Source organism: Culex pipiens, chromosome 1 (genome assembly GCF_016801865.2).
Source record: "Culex pipiens pallens isolate TS chromosome 1, TS_CPP_V2, whole genome shotgun sequence".
In the NCBI taxonomy this organism is placed as follows: domain Eukaryota; kingdom Metazoa; phylum Arthropoda; class Insecta; order Diptera; family Culicidae; genus Culex; species Culex pipiens.
The window spans coordinates 23,647,619-23,663,253 of NC_068937.1; the positions used below are offsets into that span (position 1 = coordinate 23,647,619).

The following is a 15,635-nucleotide window of genomic DNA, read 5'->3' on the forward strand; positions in this document are numbered from 1 at the left end:
CATGTCCTTTTTAAAATACCTAACCTTAAAAAGTTTTTAAATTTCAATGGAGATAAAAAATCTGGACGGATCAAAAAAGGCAGTTGAAAAAATAGTTTTAATCACGACAAGTTGAAATTAACAAAATAATGCAACAAGTGATGAGCATTATTCTCTTCAACGGCCAGGCCTACTGCATTAAGTTAACCTTAAAGATAATTCGTTAAAATCGTAGTTATATGCTTACATCTCGCTCCATAAAATTATTTATAATATCAAACAAAATTTATAAATAAAACTAAATTTAATCAAAAAGAGACATTAAAATTGAAAATGCAATGCCCAAAATTTCTAATGTTATTTTTTTTTCTTTTTCATTCTCCTCCACCCCAGAGTTCCGACCACGACCGGATAGTGTGGACGTACAACGCGCCCGTCTCCCAAGCCAACGGTGGTGGCGCCACCAACGCCGTGGGCGCCACCGCCTCCGGCATGATCACCTCGCCCATGTCGCCGCCCCACTCCAGCTCGATGAGCTCGTCGCCGCAGCGCTCCGTCAGCGACAGCCCCGCCTCGCCCACGTCGGTGTCCTCCTCGGTGATGTCCTCGTCGGGCGGGTCCAAAGGTGCCAACGATCACACCCACAACGGGTACAGCAACAACTTTAGCGAGGGCCGCGGTGGCTGCCCCGGTTCCGGCACGCACAGCAATCTGGCCAGTTTGAGTTGTGGCGGGGGAGGGGGTGGTGGAGGTGGGAATGGGGGATGTCCCGGGGGTGGCGGAGGGGGACTTGGGGGTGGGATGGACCAGAGCGTGTCGGAGGCCGTGTCGAACATTTCCAGCCCGGACTACCAGGACGAGCATGACCTGCTGAGTACGCGCGATTTGGCCGCGATGGCCATCAGCGATCCGAGCGATTCCGACTCGACGATACTGGTTTCGGAGACAACGCATCGAGTGCACGACCGCGATCGTGACCGTGATCATAAGATTGTGATACAGGTTAAGGGAAGGGAGCTGCAGCTTCAGCAGCAACAGCAGCAGAACTACAACTACAATCAGCAACTGCAGGAAGGTGTGCGCTATTCCGAACTCAAAGACTCGGAAGACGAACTGGCCACACTGACCGAGGACATGCCGACGGCGATGATGTACGGCCAGGACCTGCACGGGGGTGGCCCCCGGGAGTCCTCGCCGCCCGTCTCGGACGACGGCAGCGACGTCGATTCGCTTCACTCATTCCACTACTCGCCAAAGGCAGTTGATCTGCCGTCCGCGGAGCGGCTCGCCAAGCGGCTCTACTACCTGGAGGGCTTCAAGAAGAGCGACGTGTCGCGACATCTTAGCAAAAAGTACGTCCTTCTCGTCCTCGAACTCGCCAAATTTGATCTCTAACCCGCTCTTGTTCTACTCCACACAAACAGCAACGACTTCAGCCGGGCCGTCGCCGACGAGTATCTCAAGTTCTTCCTGTTTGAGCGGTTAACGCTGGACGAGGCGTTGCGGCTCTTCCTGAAGCAGTTCTCGCTGTCCGGTGAGACGCAGGAGCGCGAGCGGGTGCTGGTGCACTTTTCCAAGCGCTTCCTGGACTGCAACCCGGGCTCGTTCAACTCGCAGGGTAAGATCGAGAAACCCCTTCCTCAGGTTATGATTGGAACTCATTCGAAATTTTCAATTGTAGACGCCGTCCACACGCTAACGTGCGCCATCATGCTGCTCAACACGGACCTGCATGGGCAGAACATCGGCCGCAAGATGACCTGCTCGGAGTTTATCGACAACCTGAGCGAGCTGAACGACGGGGAGAACTTCCCGAAGGACATCCTGAAGCAGCTGTACCAGGCGATCAAGACGCAGCCGCTCGAGTGGGCACTGTAAGTTTTGATTTTTTTGTCTTGATTCTCATCACCTTCCAATGGGATTCCTCCAATATGGATGGAACACCGAAAACTGGTTCCGGACTGATCCTTATGGCTCATGGAATGCGGAACTTAAAATTAAAACTTAAATTCAATTTCGGAAAGTTTTTTACGAAGCATGATCTTTCTTGATTAATTCTGTGTTCCCTCGCAGCGCAATATCGACGACCAGATTCCGGAATCGATGAATTGATCGATTGACCGAATATCTGACGGCCGGCAGCGCAATTATGAGAAAGTATAGCATAGTAAAAGTAAAACATGCAACGGAGTGAATATTTGAAGCCGTTAATTTACCGCTTTTTATCGTGATTTTTCATGAGAAGACGATGTAAAATAACACGGTTTTCCGTTGGTAGCAAAATGTGCAATTTTACATCAGAAATTCAGACCAGGTGACACGAGTGACTTTTCAATGAAATTTATTTTTTACGGATTTATTTATGTAAAATCACGTAAAATGCGATCAATTCACATTTTGACTCGTAACGGAAAACCATTAACTTTGGTAAATTTACATGAATATAGAGGTAAATTTTTAGTTTCAAATTAAATTGAGAAATTACAATCATAATTTTACTAGGAGAAATGTACCCTTTCTCGGCCTATTACTAATAGCGGCTTATCAGAACTTTGGTCATGATTTACAGCTTTTATAGAGTGAGTATCTGAAAATACGTTTTTTTTTAGTTTTGGAATACCCTGACTCAAGGCGGTTTTGAAAACACCCAAAAAGCAAACATTCAGAATTCTGATTATAGGACCTCATAAAAAAAACTCCATTAATGATGTTTGAATAGCGACAAACTGCGAAAGTAACGAAAATAGGTCAAAAAGCTTAGTCTGACGAAAATGGGTTTAATTATCCTATCGAGAAATTACGCTTGGAATTGCAATTTCAACAATTTGAAAAAAAAATAACAATATAAATTAGCAAAAATTAAAAAAAATCTAAAATTATTTTTTAAGTGTTTCTAAAACTTCAAAAACCTACGCTTAAAAAAAATAACAACAACATAACAAAAAAAAATAAATAAAAAAATCATCTATAAAAATATACAGTTTTGACATATTTAAAATAAATATGAAATTCTAAAAAAAATTGAAAACAACATTAATTTTATTTTATTTTTGGAAATGTCAAAGCTTTGAATATTTTAAAAATCACAAATATAATGCAGTGTTAAAAAAAAAGAAAAATGTATTTTAAAATTTAAACAAAAAAAAATCTGCAATTAAAAAAACTAAGGTTCTGATACCAGAAATTTTAATTCTTTTATTTATTTGGCTTGTAATTTTTTAATATACAGTTTTGCGTCCCGCCCGTGTGGATCAATCGGACCGCGCACTGGACTCACAATCCAGAGGTCGCCGGTTCGAATCCCGCGGCGGGCGCTCTAAAATTCTTTGTGCAAATATGGGTATTCGGCGCCGTCGCTCCATGCCATACTTTCATACACTTAGGAGCCCAGGGCGGCGAAGTCCTTGTAGATAAAAGGAAGACACTAGTGGTTGGTACTAGCAATGGTGGCCGACAGCTATAAAGTCAACTTCGTTTGTATTTTTTTTAAATTTTGGTGCTTTGAAATTCCTAGATACTGAGATTTTGAAACTGAACAAGTTTGAATTTTTTTAACTTTGAAATTATAGAATCGTGAAATTTTTGAATGTTGTTCAAACTTCTGATTTTGTATAAATTATCATAAATTAAAAAAAAAATCAAAAACTAAAATTTTAAAATGTTTCCAAAACTTAAAAAATATATGCACTTTAAAAAATTACAATTAAAAACATAAAAAAATCAGAAATAAAAAAAAACCATTTGAAAACAAAAAAAAATCTTCAAAAATTTCAGCAATTTGAAAAATCTTTAAAAATATAAATAATCAAAAATTAAAAAATCAAAAATTATGTTTTAAGTGTTTCTAAAACTTCAAAAACTTACACTTCAAAAAAATAACAACAACATAACAAAGCATAAAAAAATTTAAAAAAAAATCATCATTAATAAAATTCTATAAAAATATACAGTTTTGACATATTTCTAAAAAATATAAAATTCTAAAAAAAGTTAAAAAAAGATGAATTTTATTTTTTGTTTTTGGAAATGTCAAAGCTTTGAGTATTTTAAAAATTACAAAAAAGTTGCAGTGTCAGAAAAAAATAAAAATGAATTTTAAAATGTAAACAAAAGAAGTTTTTGCAATAAAAAAAACTAAGGTTCTGATACTTGAAATTTTTAATATTTTATTTATTTTTGCTTGTAATTTTTGAATGTTCAAACTTCTGATTTTGTATAAATTATCATAAATTTGAAAAAAAATACAAAAACTAAAATTTTAAAATGTTTCCAAAATTTAAAAAATATATGCACTTTGAAAAATTACAAGTAAAAACATAATAAATCAAAAATAAAAAAATCATTTGAAAATAAAAAAAATCTTAAAAAAAAAGTTTTGACCTATTTTAAAATTTTCACAAATAGAAAATTCAAAAATTAAATATAAATGAAAAATATATTTAAAAAGTCATTGATCTTTTTTTTGAAAATATCAAAGCTTTAAATTTCTTGAAAATTAGAAAAAAAAATCAGTATAAAAAAAAATAAAAAATATTATAAATTTTATAATTTAACCAAAGAAATTTCTGAAATTTTAAAACTCATAGTTCTGATACTTGAAATTATTAGATTCTGAGAATTTTAAATTCAAAAAGTTTGAAATTTTTTAGCTTTAAAATTATAGAATCATGAAATTTTATTTTTGAATATTCAAACTTCTGATTTGGTATTGGTTTCCAAAACTTACAAAAATATGCACTTAAAAAAATTTAGATAAAAACATAAAAAAAATCTAAAATTAAAAAAAAACATTTCAATATAAAAAAAAATAAAAAATATATAAAAATATGAAGTTTTGATCAATTTTCAAAATTTTAAACATTATAAAATTCAAAAAAATATAAATTTAAAAAAAATAAAATAGCATTAATTTTATTTCTTTTGGAAATGTCAAAGCTTTGAATACCTTAAAAATTAGAAAAAAATGCAGTATTTAAAATAAAAAAAATTAATAATTATAAATTTTAAAATTTAAACAAAAGAACTTTCCGAAATTTAAAGAAAACTTAAAGTTCTGATACTTGAAATTTTTAAAATTTTATTTATTTTGGTTTTCAATTTTTTAAAAAATTGGTGCTTTGAAATTCCTAGATACTGAGATTCTGAAATTCAAAACGTTTGAATTTTTTTTTAACATTAAAATTATAGGCTTATAAAATTTTATTTTTGAATGTTCAAGCTTTTGACTTTGTTAAATCTTTGAATTTTAAAAATGTCGAGTTTTTCATCAGTTGTAATTTGTCGATGGTAGATCGATAAATAACGTTCGAATTAACTTTTTTTTTCACAAAATACAGTCTAGTTGTTTTTAATCCAAGATGGCGACCAAAATGGCGATGATGAAATATTGAGAAAATACACTTGGCAATGTAACATCCAATCAGTGGGGTCGCAAAATTTGAATTTGATGGTAAAAGTTAGAAAACTTGAAAAAAACGTTTTCTTCATGGTTTCATTCTTCGAAGTTCCTTAGAAACTTAATTTGAAAACTGAATTTGGACTGTACCATTTTTTGATACACAGTACTTGTTCGGTAATTGGGCTGAGAGCATGACCCAGGTACCGAATGCTGCTTACTAACTGTTCTGATCGAAAAATGACGAGGGCATTATATTTTCCTAACAAAAAATAATTTCCAAACAAAAAATAATAAGAAATTTTATGAAAACCTAAAAAATAATTTTTATTTGTTGATTTTCATTTCTGCATCCACTGACCCCTCGATTATTTTATTCTTTATTGTTTTGGACATTTATCTGTTTTTTAAATGGGGCCAGTTATCGAGCGCCCAGTTACCGAACAAGTACTGTACTTGAACTTTCAAAAAAATATTATATTTTTTTAAATATTTTAACTAAATACTAAAAAAAACGAGAAATTGAATTATATTCTGTAATAAGAACGTTTAGATTTCAATGTTTCCTCAAATCATCTCACGATTTAAAAATCTTTCTCTTTTTCCCCAACAGTGACGACGACTCGCCCGACCAGCAGAAGCTCGGCGCCGGCGGCAACGGGCGCAACGATGCCATGAACGCGGGCGGCGTCGGCGGCGGAACCGGTGGCAGCCTCCAAGGGCCACCCGTCGGCCCGAACCCGTTCCTAGATCCGCCCCAGCCGGCGGCGATCGAGTACAAGAAGGGCTACGTGATGCGCAAGTGCTGCTACGAGACGAACTACAAGAAGAGTAAGTCCCAGGAATGCCAACCTGGACGCCGGAGTACAGTAGAATTTTGGTTGCTCCCCTTTGAATTCCTTCTTTCTTTCTAATCTTTTTATTTTTTCCAAAAACCAAACTAAAATAACAAAAATTAACGAATGATCCCTAGTAGAAAGTAAAGTAAAAGTAGAAGTCGTTTGTTGACAGTTGCATGCACTAAAATACTAATCTGCACCCCGTGTTTGTTGGAGAGACGAAGATCCGTCCGACCACGCCCACGCCACAGTCACGCCTATGACGCAGGTTGTTGTTCCGCGTTTCTCGTTGCAGCGCCGTTCGGCAAGCGCTCGTGGAAGATGTTCTACTGCACGCTGCGGGATCTCGTGCTCTACCTGCACAAGGACGAGCACGGCTTCCGGAAGAACCAGATGTCGGACAATGTGCACAACGCGATCCGGATTCATCACGCGCTCGCGACCAAGGCCAGCGATTACACCAAAAAGCAGCACGTGTTCCGGCTGCAGACGGCGGACCAGAGCGAGTACCTGTTCCAGGTTGGAACCCATCAGATTCACGTTTCCCCTTGACAAAGATAACTCTCAAATTGATTCGACTTTCAGACGAGCGATTCGAAGGAGCTGCAGTCGTGGATCGACACGATCAACTTTGTGTGCGCGTCGTTTTCGGCGCCCCCGCTCGAGGGTGGCGTCGGCAGCCAGAAGCGCTTCCAGCGGCCGCTGCTGCCCTGCACGCACACCAAGCTGCTGCTGGTGAGTAAAAACTATGTTTGGCCTTGAGTAAACAATCTGGTTAATTTCTCCTTATCCATAATTTTTTATTATTCTCGAAAAGTTATTTGTCATATTGGTCATGTCTGTTACATAATCTGCATCTTTTGAGAAAAAATACAATACTTGTTCGGTAACTGGGCTGCATTTACACTGCGCGCTCGATAACTGGGCTGTGCCCGCCAACTTCAAAAGCAGACAAACGCCATAAAACAAAAACAAACCCAAATGCCCGAGGGGTCAGTGGATGCATAAATCGAGAGTAATAAATAAAACATTTTTTTAAGTTTTTGTGAAATTTCAAGTCACATTTTTTTTCCAAAAGTAAAAACATTAGAAAATTAGACCACTCAAAAATATAATTTTCTGTCTCCAAAATCAATTAATTTTAATCCCAATATTCAAATTATTGAAGCCAAATTCAATCAAATTTTGGGACAATGCACAGTGGTCCAGATCGCAAAATTAAGTGGAAAATGGATTTGCCGAAAAATGGTGAACATTTGGTGCTTTGGTGTCTTCAGAAGAGTTGTTGCAAATAGAAAGGGGCAACTTTTGATTTGGTTGAAAATTAGGGTGGTTCACGATTAGGGTGATTTTGAAAATCTAACTTTTCAGGAATATTTTTGGGAATTTTTTCGACTTCTAAAAACTTGTTAGGCTTGCCATTTCATGAAACTTTGTCGAAGACACCAAAATTTTATCTCGTAATCTACGCCTTCTACGACCAGATTTATAGAAAGGATCTGAGCAAACCTTCAAAAATCAGTTTTTTGAATGTGACAATTCAGGGTTAAGTTTTAGATAAAAGTTATGTTCGGGGCACTTTAAGGACTCTGAAAAACGAACATTTTTCTTATTTGACATATCAATTTGGACTTAAGGGTCAAAAGTTACAACCATTTTAAGGTAAAAAAGATGCAAATTTAAAACTTAAATATTTCGAAAAGGCGCAAGCCAAATTTTAAGCGCCAGGTTGCATTTGAAAGAGGAGATCCAGCACTACAAACACTGAAAAAATCTCAGGGGTGTTTTTCTTTAAACTCGAGATATCTTCATTTGAAAAAGTCTAATTTTCAAGGGAAACACTTATGGGACCACCCTAACGAAATTCGAAAATTTTCCAAATATATGTTTTTCCACGTAATTTTGCCCACTGAATCTGAATCTGCCCTCAAAATTGAGCCAAATTGTCAACAAATCGATTTTTGGTCATATTTTGGGTTTCCATGTAAAATTATCAATTATCAGTTTTTAGAAGTCGAAAAAATTCCCAAAAATATTCCTGAAAAGTTAGATTTTCAAAATCACCCTAATCGTGAACCGCCCTAATTTTCTACCAAATCAAAAGTTGCCCCTTTCTATTTGCAACAACTCTTCTGAAGACACCAAAGCTCCAAATGTTCACCATTTTTCGGGAAATCCATTTTCTACTTAATTTTGCGATCTGGACCACTGTGCAATGCACATTACGGTAAGCCAAATAAACCAGTTTTGAATTTTTTTGTTAATGATAAAATGGTCGAGGTTTGGTAACAAAATCTGTCATATCTTTCAATAACAATAACGAAATTTTTTTGTGTAATATAAACTTAGTAAAAAAATAAAAATAAAATATAAGCTTAGTATTGAAACCAAATCCTGTTAAACTTTAAAAGCTTTAAACTTTGAAGTTTAAGTATTATTATTTTTTTTGCAAAATAACGTAATTCATAAATACTATTTTTACAAAGTACTTTATTTTATGCAAGTTCTCAATTTTTTATTTTGTTCAATATGGGTATTGAACACTGCAAAATTTTGTTTGCAAACCTCATTTGAGTTTTTTTTGTTTTAAAATACTTAAATTTTCACAAAATACAGTTTTGAATGAAAAAAAAACTTTCCAAATTTCATAAATTTCATCATGGTTACTGAACAATGTGAAATTTTGTATGCTTTTTCCCTGTTGTAGAGTTTATGTGATGGTAAACATTTTTTTTACAAAATATAGTAATTCGTGAAAATACTAAAATTTTCATAATTTACAATGTCGGTATCAAATGATGCATAATTTTGTATGCATTTTCACTTGATTGGATTTTTTTGTGTAAAATACTCAAATTTTCAAAAAAAGAAAGCCTAATTTTTATTATTCAATATTATTATTAAACGATGCGAAATTTTGTGATACATTTTCACTGTTGTAGAGATTTTGGAACAAAATACTCACATTTATACAAAAATTGTATTTTAAAAAAATACTCAAATTTTCAGAATTTCGATGTACGAATCAAACGATGCGAAATTTTGTATGCATTTTCACTTTGTTCAAGTTTTTTTTTGTAAAATACTCAAATTTACACAAAATATTGTATTTCATCGAATTAATAAAATTTTCCAAATTTGCAATTTGGGTATAAAGCGATGCACAATTTTATGTTCATTTTTACTTAATTAGATTTTTTAAAATACTTAAATTTTCACAAAATACCAAATTTTATGAAAACACTCCAATTTTGAATTTATTGATACCGTCATCAAAACATTGGGGTGACATTGGGTCTGGGGGTGAGATAGGATCATACAAATTCAAGCATTTTTATAAGACCCGATCTCACTCCTCAGACCCAATGTCACCCCTGATGACGGTATGAGTTTCAAACGATGCGAAATTCTGTTGTAGAGTATTTGAAACAAAATACTCACATTTTCACAAAATATTGTATTTCGTGAAAATACCCAAATTTTCATTATTTCGACGTCGTCGTGCTATCTTGTCGCACCCGCCATTTTGACGTTCCGAGAAAAACGCGTTTTAATGTTTGACCTTGAATATTCAAAAACGAGAGCACGCAATGTAAACAATAACAAACACGTTTTGTTTGGCTGACCATTCTGTGCATTGTCCCAAAGTTTGGTTGAAGTTGGTTGCTGGAGTCCCGAGTTATAATAACAAATGTTTACGGTAGTCTAGCTTGTACGTGCGACAAACGCATCCTGACTTTCCTGGCCTGAAATCCCTTTGGCCTTTTGTCGCACTTACATCAATTTTCATGGAGTGACAAGATAGCACGACAAGATTGAAACTACTTTCATATGTAAAGTGACAAAAATGCACGGAGTTTTTTCGGTTTTTGTTGAATATCTCAGGATTGAAATCGAATTTTGGGGATCTGTGAAGGTCAAAAGGTGAGGCATTGTGAGCTGCACAAAATGGCGTTCTTAACTCAATTTGGCCCAAAATGCACGTACGACAAGTTAGCACGATGGCGACGATTTGAAAACGATGTGAATTTTTGTATGCATGTTAACTTTTTAGAGTTTTTGGCAAAAATAATAAAAATTTTACAAAAAAAACCGTATTTCATTTAAATTTTCATCAAACGATGAAATATTCATCTTGAAAATTATGAAAATTTGTAGCATATTTTCATAAAAAAAATTCAGTATTTTACAAAAAAAAAACTGGACTAAGTTGAAAATGCTTGTAGGCTCGTCAAGCTACGCTGTTTGATCTTGAAAAATTGTAAATTTACATCTTTTAGTGTGTAACTTTATTTATGCTCATATATTTAGGTAAAATTACATCAAAAATGAGGTAATACTCAACCATATAATTTTGTTCAAACTTCAACGTTTATTTTTGCATTCATATTTTAATGGGCAGTGTAATAATTAACACATTTTTTTATTTTAAGGCATGATAGTTACATAACTGTTATTTTGCGTTAAGCATTTGTGTGATACTATATGTTTCAAAATAAAAAAAAATAAATGCTCAATTTTTTAATTTAGTTAACCCCTCCCGCCCAGAGCTTTTTACGTTTTTCACCATTACTCGTAACTAGATCGACCAAATTGGATGACATTTTCACGGTTATAAGTTAACATTCTATATAAACTAACGCAGGTTAAACTAGGTTGAAAAAATGCATGGTTGCAGAGAAATTTAATTTTTAAGACAAAAATTAGTGGTGCTCTGGAGTAACCATGGGCTTTAGAGGGTTAATCGTATAAACGATGCAGTGGTAATGTCAGAGGCATAACCAAAATGACAAAGAACGAACGATGTAATACGATGAAACTGAACTTCGGATATGGCGTTTTTCTTAAAACTGTCGGGAGTCGGGGATTACGTATTTTCGCGATTACAAACTTCTGATCAACTTAATTTGATTTCTGAACTTAACAGTTTGTTTGCTATCTTCCAGAACACTTTAAAGTTACGACATTTTCTTAAAAATTGGTTTTAAAAAATCGAGTCGTGGAATCAATATGGTGGACCTTTCCCTATAAAGTAGGGAAGGCTAGTTCTCCAAGCCATTACCTGACAAAAAGTGTCTTCAAATGAGTCCTGGATCAACTTTTGCGGGTTTTTGCGAATTTGAATTATTTATTGCTAATATTATAATTTAAAATATAAAAATGATATTTTCAAAATAATATAATCTTTTTTCAATGTTTTTCGTCTCTTTTCCAGCGCGAACAGCTCGCCTCGCACGAGGACCAGGTTAACAAGCTGGACAACCTGCTCGCCGACCACAAGCGGTCCACCATTCCGACCAAGGGCCTGGCGCTGCAAAACTACAAAGAAAAAGAGGCTTATCTGCAGTACGAGGTGGGTTCAATTGTTCAACTTCTCTTTAAACATTTTTATTTATTCGGGTTTTTTTCTTCTACAGCTAAAACGCTACAAGACGTACTACTACCTGCTGAGCTCGCGCATGAACTCGGACCAGGCGCTCGACTTTGAGAACCTGCTGACGATGGGCGTTGGCGGCGACCCCGGAGCCGGCCTGGACCTGGGCGCCGGTCTGCTGATGGAGCAGGACGAGATTCTGGCCCGGAATCGACAAAATTCCTCCCCGGTCAGTGGCGGCGGAAACGGTGGCGGCATTGGAGTTGGCTTTGGAAGCGCAGGCGTGAACCAAGGCATCATCCAGCAGCAACCGTTGGCGGCCAACAACAGTGGTGCGGCGGTGACGACGGTGACCACCACGACCAGCAGCAGCAGCAGCAGTGCCTCCAACAGGTACAGTTACCGGGCGGCAATCTATCGCTCCGAAGCGCAGCAAGATCTTGGCTGACGGGTGATGGGCGTTTTTTCCGCGTGTGTGGTGTAGGATTGCGCTGATGCCGAAGCTCACTCTCTCACTCACTTTCTCTCCTGAAATATTGCTTTCGCTCGCACAGCAGCTGCGCTGCTCTTCCGCGTGAAACAGCAAGGTTGTCCTTTCCCTTTCTAGAGCAGCTTGAGTCCTCCCTGTCCTGTCCCAGTAAAATCTATTGTTATCACTACTATGTATTGAGAAACTATCGCTCTATCACACCTTCTATATCTCTGTAGCTATTTAGCGTATTCTCGTAATTGTAGCGCTTGTTGACTAGTTTTTTAAAAACACACATAAATTAGCACCTAACTTGAGCCTTTACTCGCGGTTTTCGTTGATGTCGAAGAAATGCGTTGAGGGCGAGTGCTAACTAGGGTTAAGAAACGAAACAGATATGATAAAAAAAAGAATGCCAAAATGTCGTAAATGTGTGATTTATTTGTAGATATTAGTTTTGTCTGTGGTATGTGTGGTATAATTTAAATGGTGTTGGTGTAATTGTGCGTATTATCTTTCACTGTATTCTATGCTGTGTATTTGTGCTTTATGTTTTAGGTTAGTTCTACCCTTTCTTATTTCGTTCACTGTAATCACGATTTTCTACCTACCGGAACTTCCACTGGGGCATCTTGACCAATTTGTGCTGTTGTCCTGGACCGACTTAAAATAGTCTATTTTCGTTTTGAACCGACTTAAAATTGACAGTTTTTGCGTTAAGCTTGCTCAAAATGATATAGTTGAACCTTGATGCGGAACATCCCCCGGGGCACCCGGACCAACTTCATTTTGTCAACTATCTTTTTAGCATAAAAATCATGAAGTTTGATACCGATATTGACCAAATTTATATGGGTCCGGAATCGAAGCTCAATTGACAAATTTATATGGTTCCAGTTTGACTCGAACGGAACATCCCCCGGGGCATCCGGATCAACTTCAAATTGTCAATTTTCTTTTTTACATAAAAAAGCATGAAGTTTGATATCCATATTGAACAAAATTACATGGTTCCGGATTCGAACCTTCAACGGAACATCCTTGGAGTACAAAAACCAACTTTAAATTGTCAGTTTTTGCGTTAAGCTTGCTCAAAATGATATGGTTGAACCTTGATCGAAACATCCCCCGGGGCATCCGGACCAACTTTAAATTGTCAATTTTCGTGCTGAGCTTTGAAAATCGTGAAGTTTGATACCCATATCGACCAAATTTTTATGGTTCCGGAATCGAAGCTCGATCGGGACATCTCCCGGGCACCCGGGCCGACTTCGAACCTTGATCGGAACATTCCATGGGAATTCCAGAATTCCTTACTTTTCATTGAAGTTTGAAAAATGCTACGGTTTCAACATTTGTCCATTTATCGGAACATCCCCCGGGGCAACCGGAGCAATCTGGGGTGTGTTTTATACCCGTATCATTCAAAATTAATCAGTTCCGGAATTGTCCCCTTGACGGCACATCCCCCGGGGCACTCTGAGCACAATAGAGTTTGGTCAATAATTGCGGAATATTAATTTTCTTACTTATTGAAAATCATGAAATTATTTTTTTTACTTTTATTATTGAAAATCATGAAGATTGACACCAATATTGTTCAAAATGCTTCAACAATTGTTCATTTATCGGAACATCCTCCGGTGCACCTAGAGCGATCTGGATTGTGGTAAATAATTGTGGATTGTCAATTTTCTAAATTATTATTAAAAATCATAAAGTATGATATCCATATCGTTCGAAATGACTCGGTTTGGAAATTTTCCCTTTTTTCGGAACTTCCCCCGGGGCACCAGGAGCTTCTAGGGTGTGGTCAAAAGTTGAGGTTTGTCAATTATTTTTGAAAATCATGAGATTAGGTTATACAAATTTCAACATTTTTGTATGACCCAATATCAAACCCCTAGACCCAATGACACCCCTGATGACGATAACCTTATTGTTCGAAATGCTACGGCCCCAACATGTGTTCCCTTCCCGGAACACCGAGAGCAATCTGTGACGTGGTCAGGTTGAATCATGTGTTAAATTTTCGTACTAAGCTTTGAAAATCATGAAGTTTGATACTCATATTGTCCAAAATCATTTGGTTCCCAAATTCAATCAAAATTTGGGCAATTCACTCAATTTAGAAATCTATAGAACTTTCCGGGTTATAACTACAAAGCCTCAAACAAATTTTCAGTTGTTGCTTTTTGGGTGTTTTTTTAATACCCCTGACTTTTTTTTATATGTTATGTAAAATTTTTCGACTAATCTGATAACAATATTTTTAAGGCATAGGTCCTTCAAACGAGCATTTTAAGTTTGCATTTGACCTTTTCAAATGCTAGGCTAGATATTTGTAATTTTTTTTAGCTATTTTTCCTTAAAGCCTATCCAATACATTTTCGTTTGCGCTTAACACATCTAAAATCGGTTGAAATGGTGCGGAGTTATGATTTTTTTTTTTTTGAAAAATGTGTTTCTTTTTTTGCAAAAACGACGAAAATTGCCATTTTCGGGCCACCCTAACACGGCGTAGGTCACCCTAATGGGCAAACAGAAAAATACAGGTCTAATTATTTCGGCCAAGAAAGCCCCAGAAAATTTTTGAGCCCGATCGGACAACTTTTTTTTCAAATCATGCTGTTTTCGTGGGGAACTGCTGCAAAGAAAAAGAAATTGCCGGTTTTGAAATTTTACTTTTTTTACAAAAAAAAAACTATTTCCCAAAATTTGTATTTTTTTTAATTGCTAGATTTTTTAGATATGTTTTAGGGACGAAAAACCGCAACTTTTGAACTATAGAGAACGATAAATGATATTTTTTTCTGTAGAAATATAAATTTTAATCAAAACAATTTTTGTGACTTTTTTTTTATGTAAAATCAAATTTGCAATCGAAAAGTAATTAAAGTTTGATTTTTATTTTTAAAAATCCCGTTTTTCGTTTTTTTGCCCTCATCCAAACATTGCCACATTTTCTAAAGCTAATATCTCAGCAACTAAAGGTTCAATTTTCAATGTTACAAAAAAAAACATTTGTTAAATTTTATGATTTTTTCGAAAAAAATATTTTCATTTTTTTTGGAACCGAGACTAACATTTCAAATGGGCGTCACATCGAATTTTTGGAACAAATCGCTTCTTTGGTTATAGGGAAGGCCCCACAAAGTTTAAGTCAAATTTAAAATTACAAAAAAATTAATGGTCGAAATCTGCCGATTTCGTAGAGAATATTAAAAAAGTAAAACGAGTCTATGCCTTAGACTTAACCGGAATGACGAAAAATAAAAGAAATTCAAAAATGGCTAAATGATGCAATATGTTTTGAATTTAAGGCATTACAACATGTTTTGGTTTTGGTTTGATTGGTTGAAACATAAAACAACAGTTGGAGGAAACATAAAAAAACAGAACCTGATAAATGAATACTTATTTCTAAATTTAATAATCAAAATCCACAAAATTAAACAGGAAACTTGATAGAGAAAATTCTAATTAATTCCTAAACATTATGAATCTGTTTTGAAAGAATAAAGCTGTCTTAATGTAAAGTTTAAAATTCTTATATTTTTTTAACTTTTTGCCATTCCT

At 35.7% G+C, this 15,635-nt stretch overlaps 1 protein-coding gene across 4 annotated transcripts in view; it reads left to right on the forward strand.

Annotated features, from left to right (window-relative positions):
• Window positions 1–15,635, forward strand: part of LOC120414508 (PH and SEC7 domain-containing protein) — a 162,114-nt gene that overhangs the window by 143,293 nt on the left and 3,186 nt on the right. For 3 of the 4 annotated variants that reach the window (XM_039575710.2, XM_039575712.2, XM_039575713.1), the window contains 8 exons: window positions 373–1,331; window positions 1,404–1,597; window positions 1,661–1,853; window positions 5,988–6,205; window positions 6,482–6,732; window positions 6,799–6,948; window positions 11,429–11,566; window positions 11,631–11,980. In XM_039575710.2, coding sequence (XP_039431644.1) covers window positions 373–1,331; window positions 1,404–1,597; window positions 1,661–1,853; window positions 5,988–6,205; window positions 6,482–6,732; window positions 6,799–6,948; window positions 11,429–11,566; window positions 11,631–11,980 — 2,453 coding nt within the window. The remainder of the gene's footprint in view (window positions 1–372; window positions 1,332–1,403; window positions 1,598–1,660; window positions 1,854–5,987; window positions 6,206–6,481; window positions 6,733–6,798; window positions 6,949–11,428; window positions 11,567–11,630; window positions 11,981–15,635) is intronic. The other variant, XM_052706835.1, reaches the window with a different exon arrangement.